We start from the raw sequence: 14,758 nt of genomic DNA, 5'->3' as shown, positions 1-14,758 counted from the left end.
GATAAATCCTGAATTTTATTAGAAATAAGAATTTACCTATATGTATAATGTAGTATTGTTACAGAATGCTACTGCATACTGAATATTATTTTTTTATATTGAATATAAGTAATTTATTCTGTAATATGGACACACCATGAGATTGTTTTGAAAGAAAAATAATAAACTTGTTACCTAAGTACTTTTTTATATATTGGATCAACATAGCATAAAAAAAGTAAATCACAATGCAGAACCTAATTAATTATCAGTAATGTTATAAAATTATACGTTAAGTACACTTTTTTCAAAATTATTGTAGGAAAAGGTACAAAAATACATAACGTAATTCTGTTAAACAAAATAATCTTCCAATACTGGTGGTTTTACATGAAAAGATATACTTGATTGACTTCCATTCAAACAAGTTCATAAAGTAGACTGATATTTTACATAGTGATGATACTTTGTCAACAAGTTTCTCTAATAGTTTCATCGATAAAACTTCAGTAGTTTGGTACAGCTCCTCCCATATTACGAATTGGTAGACTAAAAACGAATTAAGGTAATATAATATACAATATAATTTATGTTCAATTCAGCTAATAGCTTACCGATAACTATTTCTATAAAGCCACTTATGTGCATTCAAATTATCTTAGAAGTATCCATGATTTTCCACAATGAAGTTTGCAGTTATAAAAATAAACTTCGATAATGATTGCGAGACTTGTAGTAAAAATTTTCCAAGTCAACTAGTCGATTGTTTGAATTGGTTTGATATATTATTTTCTACACCAACTGTCTCTATTATGAAAAATCAATTCCTCAATAATGGTCCCAGCTAAAATTGCTAACGCTATTTGTTCTTTCATTTTCGATTTTGAAATTTTACCAAATGAATAATTTCACTTATCACTTATCAGAATACAAAATATAAATATGTCAAATTTAAAGATCTGCCACTTTTGACTTTACTGACTCGTTAAATGCACCTTGCACTTTTAACCATAGAGAATATAGTCTATGCCATAGAGTAAGTATATATATACTTGTTCTATGGTCTATGCTTTTAACGTCCACGATAGAGGATCCTTTAATAAAAGATCGCTTATTTGTGCGTTGCAATAACTCTCTAATAATCATAATATCAGTTTCTTTAAGTTCTTGTTTTAGCAGTATATAAATGGATAAACAGAAGCAAAAAGTATCATTTACTAATGAAATATCTCGTATGATGTTTGGATTTGGTGATAGCTACAGTCCAAATCCAGAAACAGTTCAGTTGGTTGAAAACATAACTTTGGGACAACTTCGAGTTATAGTTCGAGAAGCATTGAAGTATTCTGCTGATGGAAAAACTTTAAAAGGAGAAGAATTAATTTTTTTAATGAGGCATAACAAACACAAAATGCGAAGGTTTGTCAAATATTTGCACAACAAAGTATACAGAAGTTTGCAACACAATAATATAGGAAATGTGAACATTGATGTTAAACCTAAAGGTTATTTAATTCAATTCATAGAAAAAATTGATGAAACTGGTGAATTTACAGATCTAACAGAAATGGATGAAGTAAAATATGAAAGAGAATTGAGAGCTGATAGAATCTCACAAGCGTTAAATGAAGAACAATATTTAGAGTTCTGTAAAGCACGTACAACATCTTTTTGTAGTAAGCATATCACTATGAGAAACTTAGATAAGTTGAAAGCGTGGATTGATCCTGATTTAAATAGTCAAATCATATATCGATTTGAAGCTATGGAAGTCTTAGCATATTTAGCTTATCAAACAGTTGCTGAAATTGTGGATTATGCATTGTTAGTCAGAATGGATTCTTCTAGCGGTCATGACCCATTGAAATCCTTAGTTGGCTCTTATTACTCTGCTACTATGTTTAGTTATGCTCAGAAATTTGGGGCGTCAAACTTGGACCATAGTAGAGTATACAATGGTCAGCCTGCAATAACTGTCAGTGAAATTAAAGAAGTTATGAGAAGAGTAAAATCTCCCCAATCTGGATTTTTGAGTTTTGGAGGAAAACGGCCAGAAACTCATTTTTGTTTTGCTCTATAGATGATTCTTAACTGTTTTAAATCAGTACCATCATCAGTATATTGTATACTTTGTTATTTATTGTGAATTGATTTTACAATTGAAAAATTTTTTATCACAATCATTTGTAAATTTAAATAAAGACTAATTTTTAATTTAGTATCTTCAATTGAGTATTTAGCTATGAAATTTTTTTTATGAATCTGTTTCATAAAACAGTACTAATTGTTATAATAATTTATTTTTGCAATAGGTATTTTTATTATTCTATCCTTAAAAAACAATATAATTGTGAATAGGACATGGAATTCTTAAGTAAAGACCATGAAAAAAAAAACAAATCATCAGTTAAAAAAAAATAAATGCTTGATTTACAAGTTCCTTTATTTAAATTGTTTTTCATAGGTTGACTTATATCATTATAATAATATAAAACACATAGCTGTCTTCTCTGTATCACCAAGCATGAGATAACTTTCTTAGTCTGCATCTGAAAAATAAGATAGCATATTTCAATTAAAAAAAAAAGAATATCTAATATCAGGAGTTTTTGCATGCTTGACTGTTTGATCATATACCCTCAACACAAGCCAACTTTTATGTGAAATTCTATTTTATGCTGAAAACCACTTAGGGGTTGTCCATTAATCATGTGAGGCTTGAAAGGGGGGGGAAGGTTTTGATAAACATCACGAAAATATCACGAGGGGGGGGTGTAGTAAGATATCACGTGTATTTATTTTTTCGTCAAACGCGCGATTTTTAAACAAATATTAAGCGGCACGGCGCGGCGTGTAGTGACCTTGACTACATTAAATATATTCATGTACTAGTACAATACATGTTTTTCCTATGATTACACTCTTCGTTCATTATTATTGTTATGGCAATAAAAAAAAAACTTGCAACCTGGTGTAGACATTTTTATTATGGTCCTTAATTTCAGAAGAAAGATTATAGTTTATACCTGTATTTAAATTAAGATAATATTCAGAAAATTTTAAGATTATGTTCCTTAATTTCAGAAGAAAGATTATAGTTTATACCTGTATTTAAATTAAGATAATATTCAGAAAATTTTAAGATTATGGTCCTTAATTTCAGAAGAAAGATTATAGTTTATACCTGTATTTAAATTAAGATAATATTCAGAAAATTTTAAGATTCGTTGTAGGTACTAAAAATACACGTGATGTTGAGAAGGGGGAGGGGGGGTGGTCTTAAACCTCACTACGTATCATCAATGGGGGAGGGGGGGTTAAAAAATGCTAAAAAAGGTCACGTGATTAATGGACAACCCCTTATTTATATTGTTTGAAATAACATTTCGTACGGTTTTTTTGGTCTCCTGTAAAATTGTTCATTATGGACATAGCAGATTTACACTCTTAGCCGACGATTTAGCATTCACACCACATAACATTGTCTAGCTTCTGAGACGGAACCCCTAGCCTTACTTAACGTACTCAACCGCGCAAAAATTCGAGATCCGAACTTATCCTAAAAATTTCAAGTGTCAAGGTTTTTCCGTTGGAGTGTCACGGGTTAAGTCTGGACAGAATTATTGAATTTTAGCGCAGTTTCTTCATCACTGAAACGAAGGTTTTAATTCATCAAAATTTGAAAATTACAGATAGGGTGACAAAATGAGAAGGGACGAAAACGAGCGAAAAATGGTTTCAGAAATTTTGTGATTGTTTCAATCAAATAGAGTAGACCTCAGAGGAGTAGACCATGGTACGGGCTAAGCCAGGGGGTGGTTTAGGTGGTTCAAACCCCCTCCGAAATGTGAAGATGTCGCCATTTATTAAAATTAAAAAAAAGCGAGCTGGCGTGAAGCATATCTGTCGAGCGGCCGCAGTCGATAATCTAAATATTAAAACCCCCTGGAACTGAAATTTGGCTATGACCGTGGGCCATGGCCATTTTATTAAATGGCGCCACCTACGTAGAAAAGAGAGAATAGTCTCAGACAAAACCATCGAGATAGAATAAAGAGGAGCCGCGATGAGCTTTTATCGTGCTAGAAAAAAACGTGACCAGTGGGCGGGGTTAATTGTATACAACTAAACTTGGAGAAAGATCAGGGTCGGACTAAGTAAACTTTCAATCAGATGTAGGCTCTTGTAACAAGCAGTTTTGTGAAATTTGAAAAAAATCATATTTATATTGGGAAAATTTGACTTTATATATAGATTTCATATTACAAAGGGATAAATGAAAAAAAATCTATAAGTATTTTATTGTCCTTCAAACAAAATAATTTTGTCTTTGAAATGCCTTACACTAACAGCTTCATTTTTTAATTTTTTGCTAAATGCGCCATTCTTACATTTGAATATTTATGAATAATACTTTTCATTACAAAATACATAGAATTATTAAAAACAAATTGGTTTAAACTATGTATCACCAAATCTGATAATACATTTGTATGTTTAAATTGCACAAGGTGTCAAGGGAGATGTTGAAACCAACAGATGAAACTTCTAGTATTTAGAGAACAGTATTTTAGAACAAGCACGCAAAAACGTAGTAATATAGATATATCAATTATAATTACCAAGATAATGTGCCATAATAGTCATCATTGTAAAACCTAATCCTATATTTAAGAGCTGATATAATCCAGCAGCTCTTCTTTGATGTTCCTTGTGCCATCTTGCCCTTTCTCTAGGAATAATTTCACTGAGGGTTACGTAAAGTAGAGTACCTCCCGCCAATCCCTAAAATATAAATTTTCAAATATCTACATATTAATTCTGGGAAAATCGAGAATTGATTTAAACTCAATGAAATATACAAGGCTTCAATAGTGCTCAATCGGTGGATAACTCTTGTAAACTTTAGGCAAGGCATAAATTTGAAAAATCTCTCGTTTTGTCTGAAAGTTTTACAGGTATAAGTAGACACACAAGGGTTTCTATTCATCTTAGGCTGACTGAAGACAAAAAGTACCAGAGGTGGTTACAAGTAGGGTATTTATTTGAAATCAAAATTTCATGGAGATTATAAATATGATAAAAAATTGGACATTCTCATTAAAAAGGACAGGATGGAATCATGTTCCACCACTTTCGGACCAGCCTCTAGAGTCAAAAATAATTTAAGCTTCCGTAAAAAAATCGTCAAAATTTGAATCATTCTCCTAGTAGTCCAGTAGACAAATACAAAAAAGGTGGGTCTGCTGGAAAAATTCCGAACTTAATGAAACTTCTACAGATTGTTCGGGGGTGTTGTGGGATGACTCTGTCGAATTATCCAATACGAGGACCCTGTGCTAACTCGAGGAGGGCCGAAGAACCCCTTACATTTTCGGACTTTTTTCGCTTATATACAACCATTATTTTCAATTAATTCTTGGTTATTATTTATTGTTTTCACCTAGTCGATCTGATTATTAAGGTTCAAAATAATTATGGGTTGATGGAATTTACAGTAACGTGATAACATGCCACGATATCATTAATTATCTACTCTACAAATAAACATAGGCTCTAAGTCAAAGCTACCACCCCCTCCACTCCCTATGTTTTATTATGTCGATATTGATGAGTAATTACTATAATTACCATAAAACGGCTGGTAATTGATATTAAGAGGGTCAAAACCTTTGTTTTTGTCAATTTTTGACATTTTGGGAAAATTCCTTTTATTTTGATTGACTGCATCTCGGTTGATATCAGGTTTAGGAAAAAGTGTATGGGAACAAAATTATAGGGAATTTAAATATCTGCAATTTCGAAAATGAACGTTATGGTCAAAAATCTATTAAATTAAAAGTTATTAGCAAAAAACCGAAAATCCCAAAAAGTTGTGATTCTTCGGCCCTCCTCAAGATGGCCCAGACTCCTTCTGTTGGGTAACTTCACAGAGTCATCCCACAACACCCCCGAACAACCCGTAGAAGTTTCATCAAGTTCGAAAATTTTTCCAGCAGACCCCACTTTTTTTGCTTTGTCTACTGGACACAATTGATATAGGATTTACGAAAAAGTTTGTGAATACTAAATTGACTAAATTGTATAGAATCTAATGTTCTACAACTTTAAACATGAACGTTTTGGTAGAAAACTCATTAGGTTAGAAGTTATGAGCAAAAAACTGAAAAAAGTCCGAAAATTTTGAGGTTCTTCGGCCCTCCTCAAGTTAGCACAGGGTCTTCGTGTTGAATAACTTGGCAGAGTCCCACAGCACCCTCAAACAACCTCTAGAAGTTTCATTGAGTTTGGAATTTTTTTCAGGTAAAATGTACAGTGCATCCCATTTTGGGTGAGACAGCCAGGTTTCGCGCTTGTTATTTAAGATAGAGCCTCGCGGTTTTCACGTTCCTGTCCTACTTTTTCGTGAAACTCAAGTTGGTCTAATCAGATTCTGTATAACTTTTTCCGTTCAAAAGATACAGGGTGATTTTGGAAATTGATACTTTTCGGACCCCTTCTTTATCTCCGAAATTGTAAGAAATAATGCTGAGCTGAAAACTACGTCTGAATCAGAATTCTGCGTAGAATCCAGTGGCGTACTCAATTTTTTTTTCGGGGTATGGTTTTGAAGATTCAACACAAACCTATATTTTTTTTAATGGAACACCCTATATATCATTACTTCGTTGAATTCGTTATTTTTTTCCCTTCAAAATGATGTATGATACTATGTAGGTAGGATGTTCAGAAATGTTAAAAAAACACTAAAACGTCAAATAATGATTATTTTTTTGTGAATGGGTCATGAATTTTCTATGTTTCAATAAGAGGATTTTTACTTTCGATTTTTAAAAATAGTAGGTCATTGATGACACAAACATCCTTGTTGTTATTATGGCTACTATGCATTTGGGACTTTGGGAGCATTGTTTTATCAAGTAGGCATTGGAGGGAAAAAACCAATCTGATCTAGCTGTCATCGCTATAAATTATTGTTATTATTATTGATTCTTCTTTTCTATGGGAAATCCATTGCCCATTAACAAAAAATCATCATTATTTGATGTTTTAGTGTTTTTTCAACATTTCTGAACATCCTACCTACATAGTGTCATATATCATTTTGAAGGGAAAAAAATAACGAATTCAACGAAGTAATGATACACATAGCGTTCCATTTAAAAAAACATAAGTTTGTGTTGAATCTTCTAAACCATACCCCGAAAAAAAAAATGAGTACGCCACTGGATTCTACGCAGAATTCTGATTCAGAAGTAGTTTTTACCTCAGCATTATTTCTAATAACTTCGGAGATAAAGAAGGGGTCCGAAAAGTATCAATTTCCAAAATCACCCTGTATCTTTTGAACGGAAACAGTTATGCACAATCTGATTAGACCAACTTGAGTTTCACGAAAAAGTAGGACAGGAACGTGAAAACCCCAAGGCTCTATCTTGAATAACAAGCGAGAAACCTGGCTGTCTCACCCAAAATGGAATGCACTGTACATATCTACTGGACTATCGCCCAAAATTTACAAGAATTATCGAACGATCGTGAACTATTGAATCAACCTGTATAACCAATAATTGTTGACCTACTTGTAATACTGCCATCAACTGATCCGAAAGAGTATTCTGAATGTTAGAAATGAATGCTCCAACAATTATTCCGGCAACAGATCCAGATGAAAAAACCAATATTCCAATCATGTGTCGCCATGTTGTGGTGTTGGCGGCTAGTTCTAAACCTAAACAAAAACCAACTACTAGTTTGTGAGAAGAAATTGCTCCAAGCAAGAGCAAAACCTGAAAATTCAAGTTATTGTTATTAATATTGTCTTATTTCAATTTACAATGAATTTTCAAGAATTCGATGAAAGTACTGACTTGGTATCAGGAGCTTTTGAGCACTCGTCCATGCATTTGCGCCTATTATATGTGATATATTACGATGTCATTGCTGGTTATTTTATCTAGATGAGCAGGTCTGATGAAATGATCATCTTGAAATTTGGCATTCGAGTGATTGTTTTACACACACATACAAAATTTCAACTTAGTCCGATCTGTTATTACAGAAATATTAGTCATTTTTTCGATATTAAATTCAAAGTTCTAGTGGCTCGTATTCAATTTTACAAATTGTTATTATACCTTCTGTAGTCTTTTTTCAATATTCTGATGAATTGGAGCTTTTATGTTTCTGATAATACAATCAACACGCAATCAGTGACGGCTCGTCGTATGAAGCAACTGAATTTGGGCTTCACATGTAAAAATCAATAAAATGTAAATTTTTTTACACATTATTTATTTAAATATAAAACGATTGTTGAACCCCCTGACCCCCCTTAGCTACGCCTATGTAATAAAATGTAATTCCAGAAATTTGGGCTTCCTAAACGCACATATCGCTATGATAGAACGTTATGCTGACTCTATATTTTTTAACGCAGTTTTTTAGCCCCAAATTTGTCGAAAAGCATCCTGTTAGCGTTTTTTCGAAAAGTCATCCGTTTCAAAGATATTGAGTTTTTCGACTTCTTGAAATAGGACACCTTATGTATGAATGCTTTTCATTCATTTCGAGATTCAACCCATTTTGTATCCATTGTATAATTGTAATCAAGTCATATATAGACTGTCCCATTCAAAAAACACCAACTCTCCTCTATATTTCTAAAACGATGGTTAATTTATAATTAAATGGGACACCCTATACATGTCTTGATTACAGTTATAGAATGGACATAAAATGAATTAAATTTCCAAATACATGAAAAAAATCTATATAAATTTGAATTTCCCATATTGAGAAACCCCCAAATACCAATTTACGTCCAAATATCGACATTGCTTTAATATTTATTCACGAAAAACCAAAATGAAAGTAAATTTTTAACACCCTCTATCACAAAAATGAAGGCCTTGCGGACCCATGCTTATATGAACTTTTCACCTCATAAATAACTGAGGAATCGTCCTGTAAAATATCGGACACTTATTACATAACACCCTGTATAAGTCCAAAGCGTCAAGAAATAACCTTTCAGGTGTCTAAGCACCAAGGTGGCGTGGAAATTTATTCCTTCTTCGGGTTTCACCTGTTTTGAGTGCCACGAGTCGCCACTGGAATCTACACCAGTGGTTCCCAAACTTTTTTTTCGTTGGCCCCTTTCAAGCTTTACTGATTTCGGTCGACCCTGCAATATTTACAGGGTGTTATGTAATAAGTGTCCGATATATTACAGAACGATTCCTAGGTTAAAGCCTTCATTTTTGAAATAGGGGGTTTTGAAAATTCACTTTTATTTAGGTTTTTCGTAAATAATTTTCAAAGTAAGGTCGATATTTGAACGAAAATTGGTATTTGGGGATTTCTTAATATGGGAAATTCAAATTTGATCTTAGATTGGCTCTTAATTGTAGGGGGCGTCACCTACAGATCTTCGCCCATTTTGGGAAATCACAACTTTGTCGTGCATGTATGTATAACATTTTCTAAAAGAAAAATCGATTCCTTTATCATTTTTACGTAGGTAAGGTATGCTTGTCAGAAGTCGCTACACTACAAGCAGCCGTTTTCGAGATATTATGATCAAACAACAATAAACAACGGAGCACTAGATATAAATCTAAATTATAATCACAATAAATGTTCGAAATGTCCAAAATAAAAGTAAATTTTTAACACCCTCCATCTCAAAAATGAAGGCCTTGCTCATATAAACTTTTCACCTTATAAATCAAAATAACTCAGGAATCGTCCTGTAAAATATCGAACACTTATTGCATAACACCCTGTATATAGGTATCTACCTTTTATTTGAAGAATTGCTTGGAAGAAACCAAGATAAACAAAGGCTATGAAATTGAATTCGAAAAACGGAAAAACAACTTTTTTGCCCATTATGCAAATTCCAGGTATTATTTAAAAACGTCGAATATTTTGAAATAACACAGTAAAATTGGATTTTAACAATCCGAGAATTAAATTATGGTCCTACCCTTTTTCGCACAGCTTGAATGAATCCAAAAACTCATATTTTTACAATTGAAACCAGAAAAATGTTCATGGACCCTCATTTGTTCGTTACGACACCTTGGACCCCCTTCGAGTCCCCTGTGGACCCCCCGGGGGTTCACATGGACTTTGGGAATCACTGATCTACACGATTGATGAATTGTTAGTAGGGATGGGCAATAATATCGATATATCGAAAATCGATATTTTTTCAGAAAATTTCTGATAAATAACGTCGATATTTTTAATTCCGATACTATCGATTGTCGATATTTTCAACCAATATTATCGATTTCAGAGTATCAAATTCGATATTTTTTCATATTTCGCATTAAGATTTCGACCTCACGAAATATATTATACTCTACTGTAGTTCCATTAGTCGAAAAACCTGATTTAGCGGACTATAAAATAATTATCGAATATTTTCGATATATGAATCACTTCTTAAATTCTAAATATTGAAAATGAAAAGTTATGACTCAATATTGCTGAGAGCTCCAGAAATAAATTAGAACAATAAAATAGGAATATTATTCAACGGCCGCTTTCAAATATTTTTCTGTGTTTTCAACTGGTTCTGGACACGATAAATCAGAATTTTTGACTAACGCAACTAGATCATAATATGTTTCGTGTGGTCGAATTCATAATGCGAAATATTAAAAAATATTGAATTTAATGCTCTAAAATAAATATCGATATGTAGAATTGCAAAACTGAAATAAAATACTCAATAAAAATGGGAGCAAACTACTAAATATGTCGTTTTCAACTGAATCTCGTCATCTGAATCTTATTATTCTCCTCTATGATAGAAAAACTTTATTGAATTCAACAGAATTTTCCCACACCAAAATATTACAGCAATATATCGATATTTTTACTCTTACATATTTCGATAGATTTCGATCGTGTCAGAAAATATCGATACAATATTTAGGGTGTTTTTTTCGAGTTATATAACTTTAAGTTGGCATTACTGTTCGAGATGGCGACCGATTTAACAGCTGTCAAGTGATTTATTCTCAGTTTGGTTTGGCAATTCATTATGAATAGATTCACGCCTGAACAACGCTTGCAAATAGTGCAATTTTATTTCGAAAATAATGGTTCTGTGCAGAATACGTATCGCGCACTACGTCCATTTTATTTTGTTTAGCGATGAAGCGCACTTCTAGTTGAATGGCTACGTCAACAAACAAAACTGCCGCATTTGGAGTGAAGCTAATCCTCAAATGTATGTCGAAACACCGTTACATCCAGAAAAACTGACTGTTTGGTACGCTTTATGGGCTGGTGGAATCATTGGTCCGTACTTCTTCAAAAACGATGATGGCCAGAACGTTACAGTCAATGGTGATCGGTATAGAGCCATGATTACTAACTTTTTCATTCCTGAATTGAACAACCATGATGTCCAAGAACTGTGGTTCCAACAAGACGGCGCAACATGCCACACAGCTCGTGCCACAATCGATTTATTGAAGACACGTTTGGTGACCGCCTAATTTCACGTTTTGGACCTGTGAATTGGCCTCCAAGATCTTGTGATTTAACACCGCTAGACTACTTTCTGTGGGGCTATGTAAAGTCATTGGTCTATGCGGATAAGCCACAAACCTTTGACCATTTGGAAGACAACATTCGCCGTGTTATTGCCGATATACGGCCACAAATGTTGGAAAAGTCATCGAAAATTGGACGTCCAGATTGGACTACATCCGAGCCAGCCGTGGCGGTCATATGCCAGAAATCATATTTAAAATGTAATGCCACAAGATTATCTTGCGGATAAATAAAATTCATGTCAATCGAATAATCCATCGTTGTTTTATTGCAATTTAAAGTTCTATAGCTCTAAAAAAAACACCCTTTATATCGATAGTTTTTTGTCCCTTGCCCATTCCTAATTGTTAGTAAGTTATGGAAAGAAGTAATTGAACTTACTTTTGTTGTAGTACCTTCTAATCCAACAACTAGTCCTTCCAGAAAGGAATGTAGGGTCAGCGCAATCACCAATCCAAAATTAATAGCTGGAGCAGAAGATTCGCATGGTTCTTGATGTCCGACGTGACATAACTGCGATGGGGAATCTTCATGATTGTGATCAGCAGAGTGCGAGCATTCCTCTTCATTAAATAAAAAATCAGCGGCATTTCCTCTGCTGAAAGAGGGATTGTAAGGAGGCTGTGGCTTCAGTGGAGTTCTTTCAGTCGCACCATAACGAACGGAATTTGGAGATCTCGTGTTTTCTTTAGCGGAACTACGCTTACTCAAAATAGAATGGCTGTGTGCCCCCCCGTATATAAAATGAACAATTTCGTCAACAATATAAAGCAGGAAGAATCCCATACAGAAAATAATTTCTGCGAATTGTTCATATTCTTTTAGTTTTTTCCTATTTTCCGGCAGCATATGCGTCAGAGACGTCGACAATAAAACACCTCCCCCGTAGCATAACAAACAAGATAAAAACAATGATCTTTGATTTCGGTTATTTGTCAAACAAAGGGGCAAAAAGCCGAATATTATGCTACCGACGCCGAGAATAACCGAAGCTAAGATCTTCGATTCAATCAATTTCATTTTTTCAATTATTCACTCAACCGCAATTCACCTTTACCTATTTCACATATTTCAGAAGAACACAATTGAGAACAGACTTCAATAATCTTATCTGAGAAAATGCGTTATCTTTTGATAATTAAGATCGCTCTCTTCCAGTCTAAGACGATCATGATTCTGTGGATTTTAAGAACGAACTGATTGTGTTGTTTTGTTATGTACTACAAACATAACCTATTTTTGTTAGTATTCGCGCATGACGTCACTGTGAAAGCGAAGTTTTAGAATTTAAACTGACTTATCTCAGAAAGGAGCATTGGCTGAAATTTGTGGGAACAGAATCAGAGGCGGATACAGAAGGGGGGCATGGCCCCTCTTCCGGACCTTATAAATAAAATCACTCACAAGGGTGAAAGATTGGACATGATCTGAAGTGGTTGAAGACAGGTTGAATGTATTAGCATTAATGCATATATTTTTTTATACATAGAACCATTTGCAGCAGCCTTAATGTTAAATATTATACAAAGATACGCTAGTCAAAAAAATAGGAGACTAGAATTTGTTATTAAATTTTTCTACATTCATGCAAAAAGCAAAACTTTATTGAACTATATTTAGTGGAAAAAGAAGTTCTTTATTGCACTAGTGCAATAAAGTTTTTATTGCACTCATCTGTCATTCTACTTCAACGTGCTGTCATCATGACAAACATAAACGTTCAAACCCACTATTCATCAGATATGCTGTGAGATTGGCAATACGTTTTAAACAGTTACATATTCTTCTATTATTTTGTATTAATGTTAGCAGCCAGAGATAAATAAACAATGCCTTCCCGAGAATAACTCCTTAATCAAAACTGATCCGATATTAATAATAAAGTATTCAAGTTGCGCTTTTCATTTTCCTACACCTAGTGCCGCACCTCAATAAATCATTTTTTTCTTTTTGCATGAACGTAGAAAAAATGTTGTATGCAACTCGTGCAAAAATTGTTCACATTCACTTTTTGCACTTCACTTTTGATCATGTTTTTATTCAATAGGTGTAGTAAAAAGGAATTCATTATATTTCCAATAGATGGCTTTAGTTATCATTATTTCGCGTTGTACAAGTCCGATCGGCTTTTACTATATGGCGTTAGAAAGATGAGATTTCGCACTACAAAAACATTCTGACAGTTTTATGATGAGTTGACTCAGTTAAGTTTGAGCGCGCCATAAAGATGGACACTAGCAAAAAGAAAATACGCTTTATTTTATAGTTTTTCTTAGACAAAGACAAAAATACCAGCCAGGCGGCTGAAAATGTAAATAGTGTTTTTGGACCTGATACTGTAATAGCCAATCACGTGCAATTCTGGTTTCGTCGATTCCGTTCCGGTAATTTTAATGTCAAAGATGTACCACGCACTGGAAGGCCAATCAGGGCCGCTGCCAGGAGCGAAATACCGGACATTTTGCCGGGGCGCCAAATCATAGGGGCGCAAAGTCAGTCAATAAAACAAGACTTCGTTTTATTGCTATATAAATTTATACATAGAGCGTCATGTTTCTAAACAATGCAGGACGTTTTGATAAATTTGACAAGGTGATTTTGAGTTAAAAAATACGATTTCGTATAAAATTGAAAAGATGCCTGAGAGGAATAACGGAGGCTCCTTCAAAGCAATTTCAGATAAATTAGCTAAAATAAGGCGGCGAAATTTTATTTAGCTGGGTCGCTAAAATCGCTAAAATGGACATTATCGAGTCCTGTTTCGATTGCTCAAGAGCTCAAGAGTGCATAATAAACCGTTTGAAACACTAACACTACATATTGGCATAAGGCTGATCTCAAGAAGATCCTAGATGTATGGATACCACATGAACTAACGCAAAAAAACGCATGGACTGAATTTCCCCTGCGAATCGCAACAAAATCGCCCCATTTTTGAAACGCTTGGTACCTGGTGATGAAAAGTGGATCATTTTTGACAACGTCAAGCAAAAACGGTCGTGGTCGAAACGCGGTGAGCCTTCGGAAAAGGCCAGGAAAGTTTTGCTGTGTGTTGAGTGAGATTTGCAGGAAATTATCTAAGAAGAGCTGTTCCCCTAAGACCAGCTTGAAACTGTAGTTATCGAACGAAACAGCGCATATTTGACCCAAATTGGTTCATTCTAACTATGGTAATTGCAGTCTTGTTCTTCAAGCAAAAATA

At 33.9% G+C, this 14,758-nt stretch overlaps 2 protein-coding genes and 1 long non-coding RNA gene across 3 annotated transcripts; 1 reads left to right on the top strand and 2 right to left on the bottom strand.

The window, feature by feature from the left end:
• Positions 1-298: 298 nt before the first annotated feature.
• On the bottom strand, positions 299-649 carry LOC123673117. The gene is made up of 2 exons (XR_006746432.1): positions 594-649; positions 299-528 (listed from the first exon to the last, which is right to left on the bottom strand). It is a non-coding gene; the product is annotated as an uncharacterized LOC123673117 (long non-coding RNA).
• Positions 650-1,047: 398 nt separating this feature from the next.
• On the top strand, positions 1,048-2,193 carry LOC123672587 (transcription initiation protein SPT3 homolog). The gene has a single exon (XM_045606746.1). It carries the CDS (start codon positions 1,166-1,168, stop codon positions 2,057-2,059), a length of 894 nt encoding a protein of 297 aa, XP_045462702.1. The 5' UTR covers positions 1,048-1,165; the 3' UTR covers positions 2,060-2,193.
• A 211-nt stretch (positions 2,194-2,404) lies between these two features.
• LOC123672588 (zinc transporter ZIP1-like) lies at positions 2,405-12,775 on the bottom strand. The gene is made up of 4 exons (XM_045606747.1): positions 11,938-12,775; positions 7,563-7,769; positions 4,602-4,764; positions 2,405-2,528 (listed from the first exon to the last, which is right to left on the bottom strand). Exons 1-4 carry the CDS (start codon positions 12,574-12,576, stop codon positions 2,518-2,520), a joined length of 1,020 nt encoding a protein of 339 aa, XP_045462703.1. The 5' UTR covers positions 12,577-12,775; the 3' UTR covers positions 2,405-2,517.
• Positions 12,776-14,758: the final 1,983 nt, after the last annotated feature.

Source organism: Harmonia axyridis, chromosome 2, assembly GCF_914767665.1.
Source record: "Harmonia axyridis chromosome 2, icHarAxyr1.1, whole genome shotgun sequence".
NCBI lineage: Eukaryota > Metazoa > Arthropoda > Insecta > Coleoptera > Coccinellidae > Harmonia > Harmonia axyridis.
Note: the sequence above shows the minus strand (reverse complement) of the source record. Positions and strands in the feature narration are given on the sequence as shown.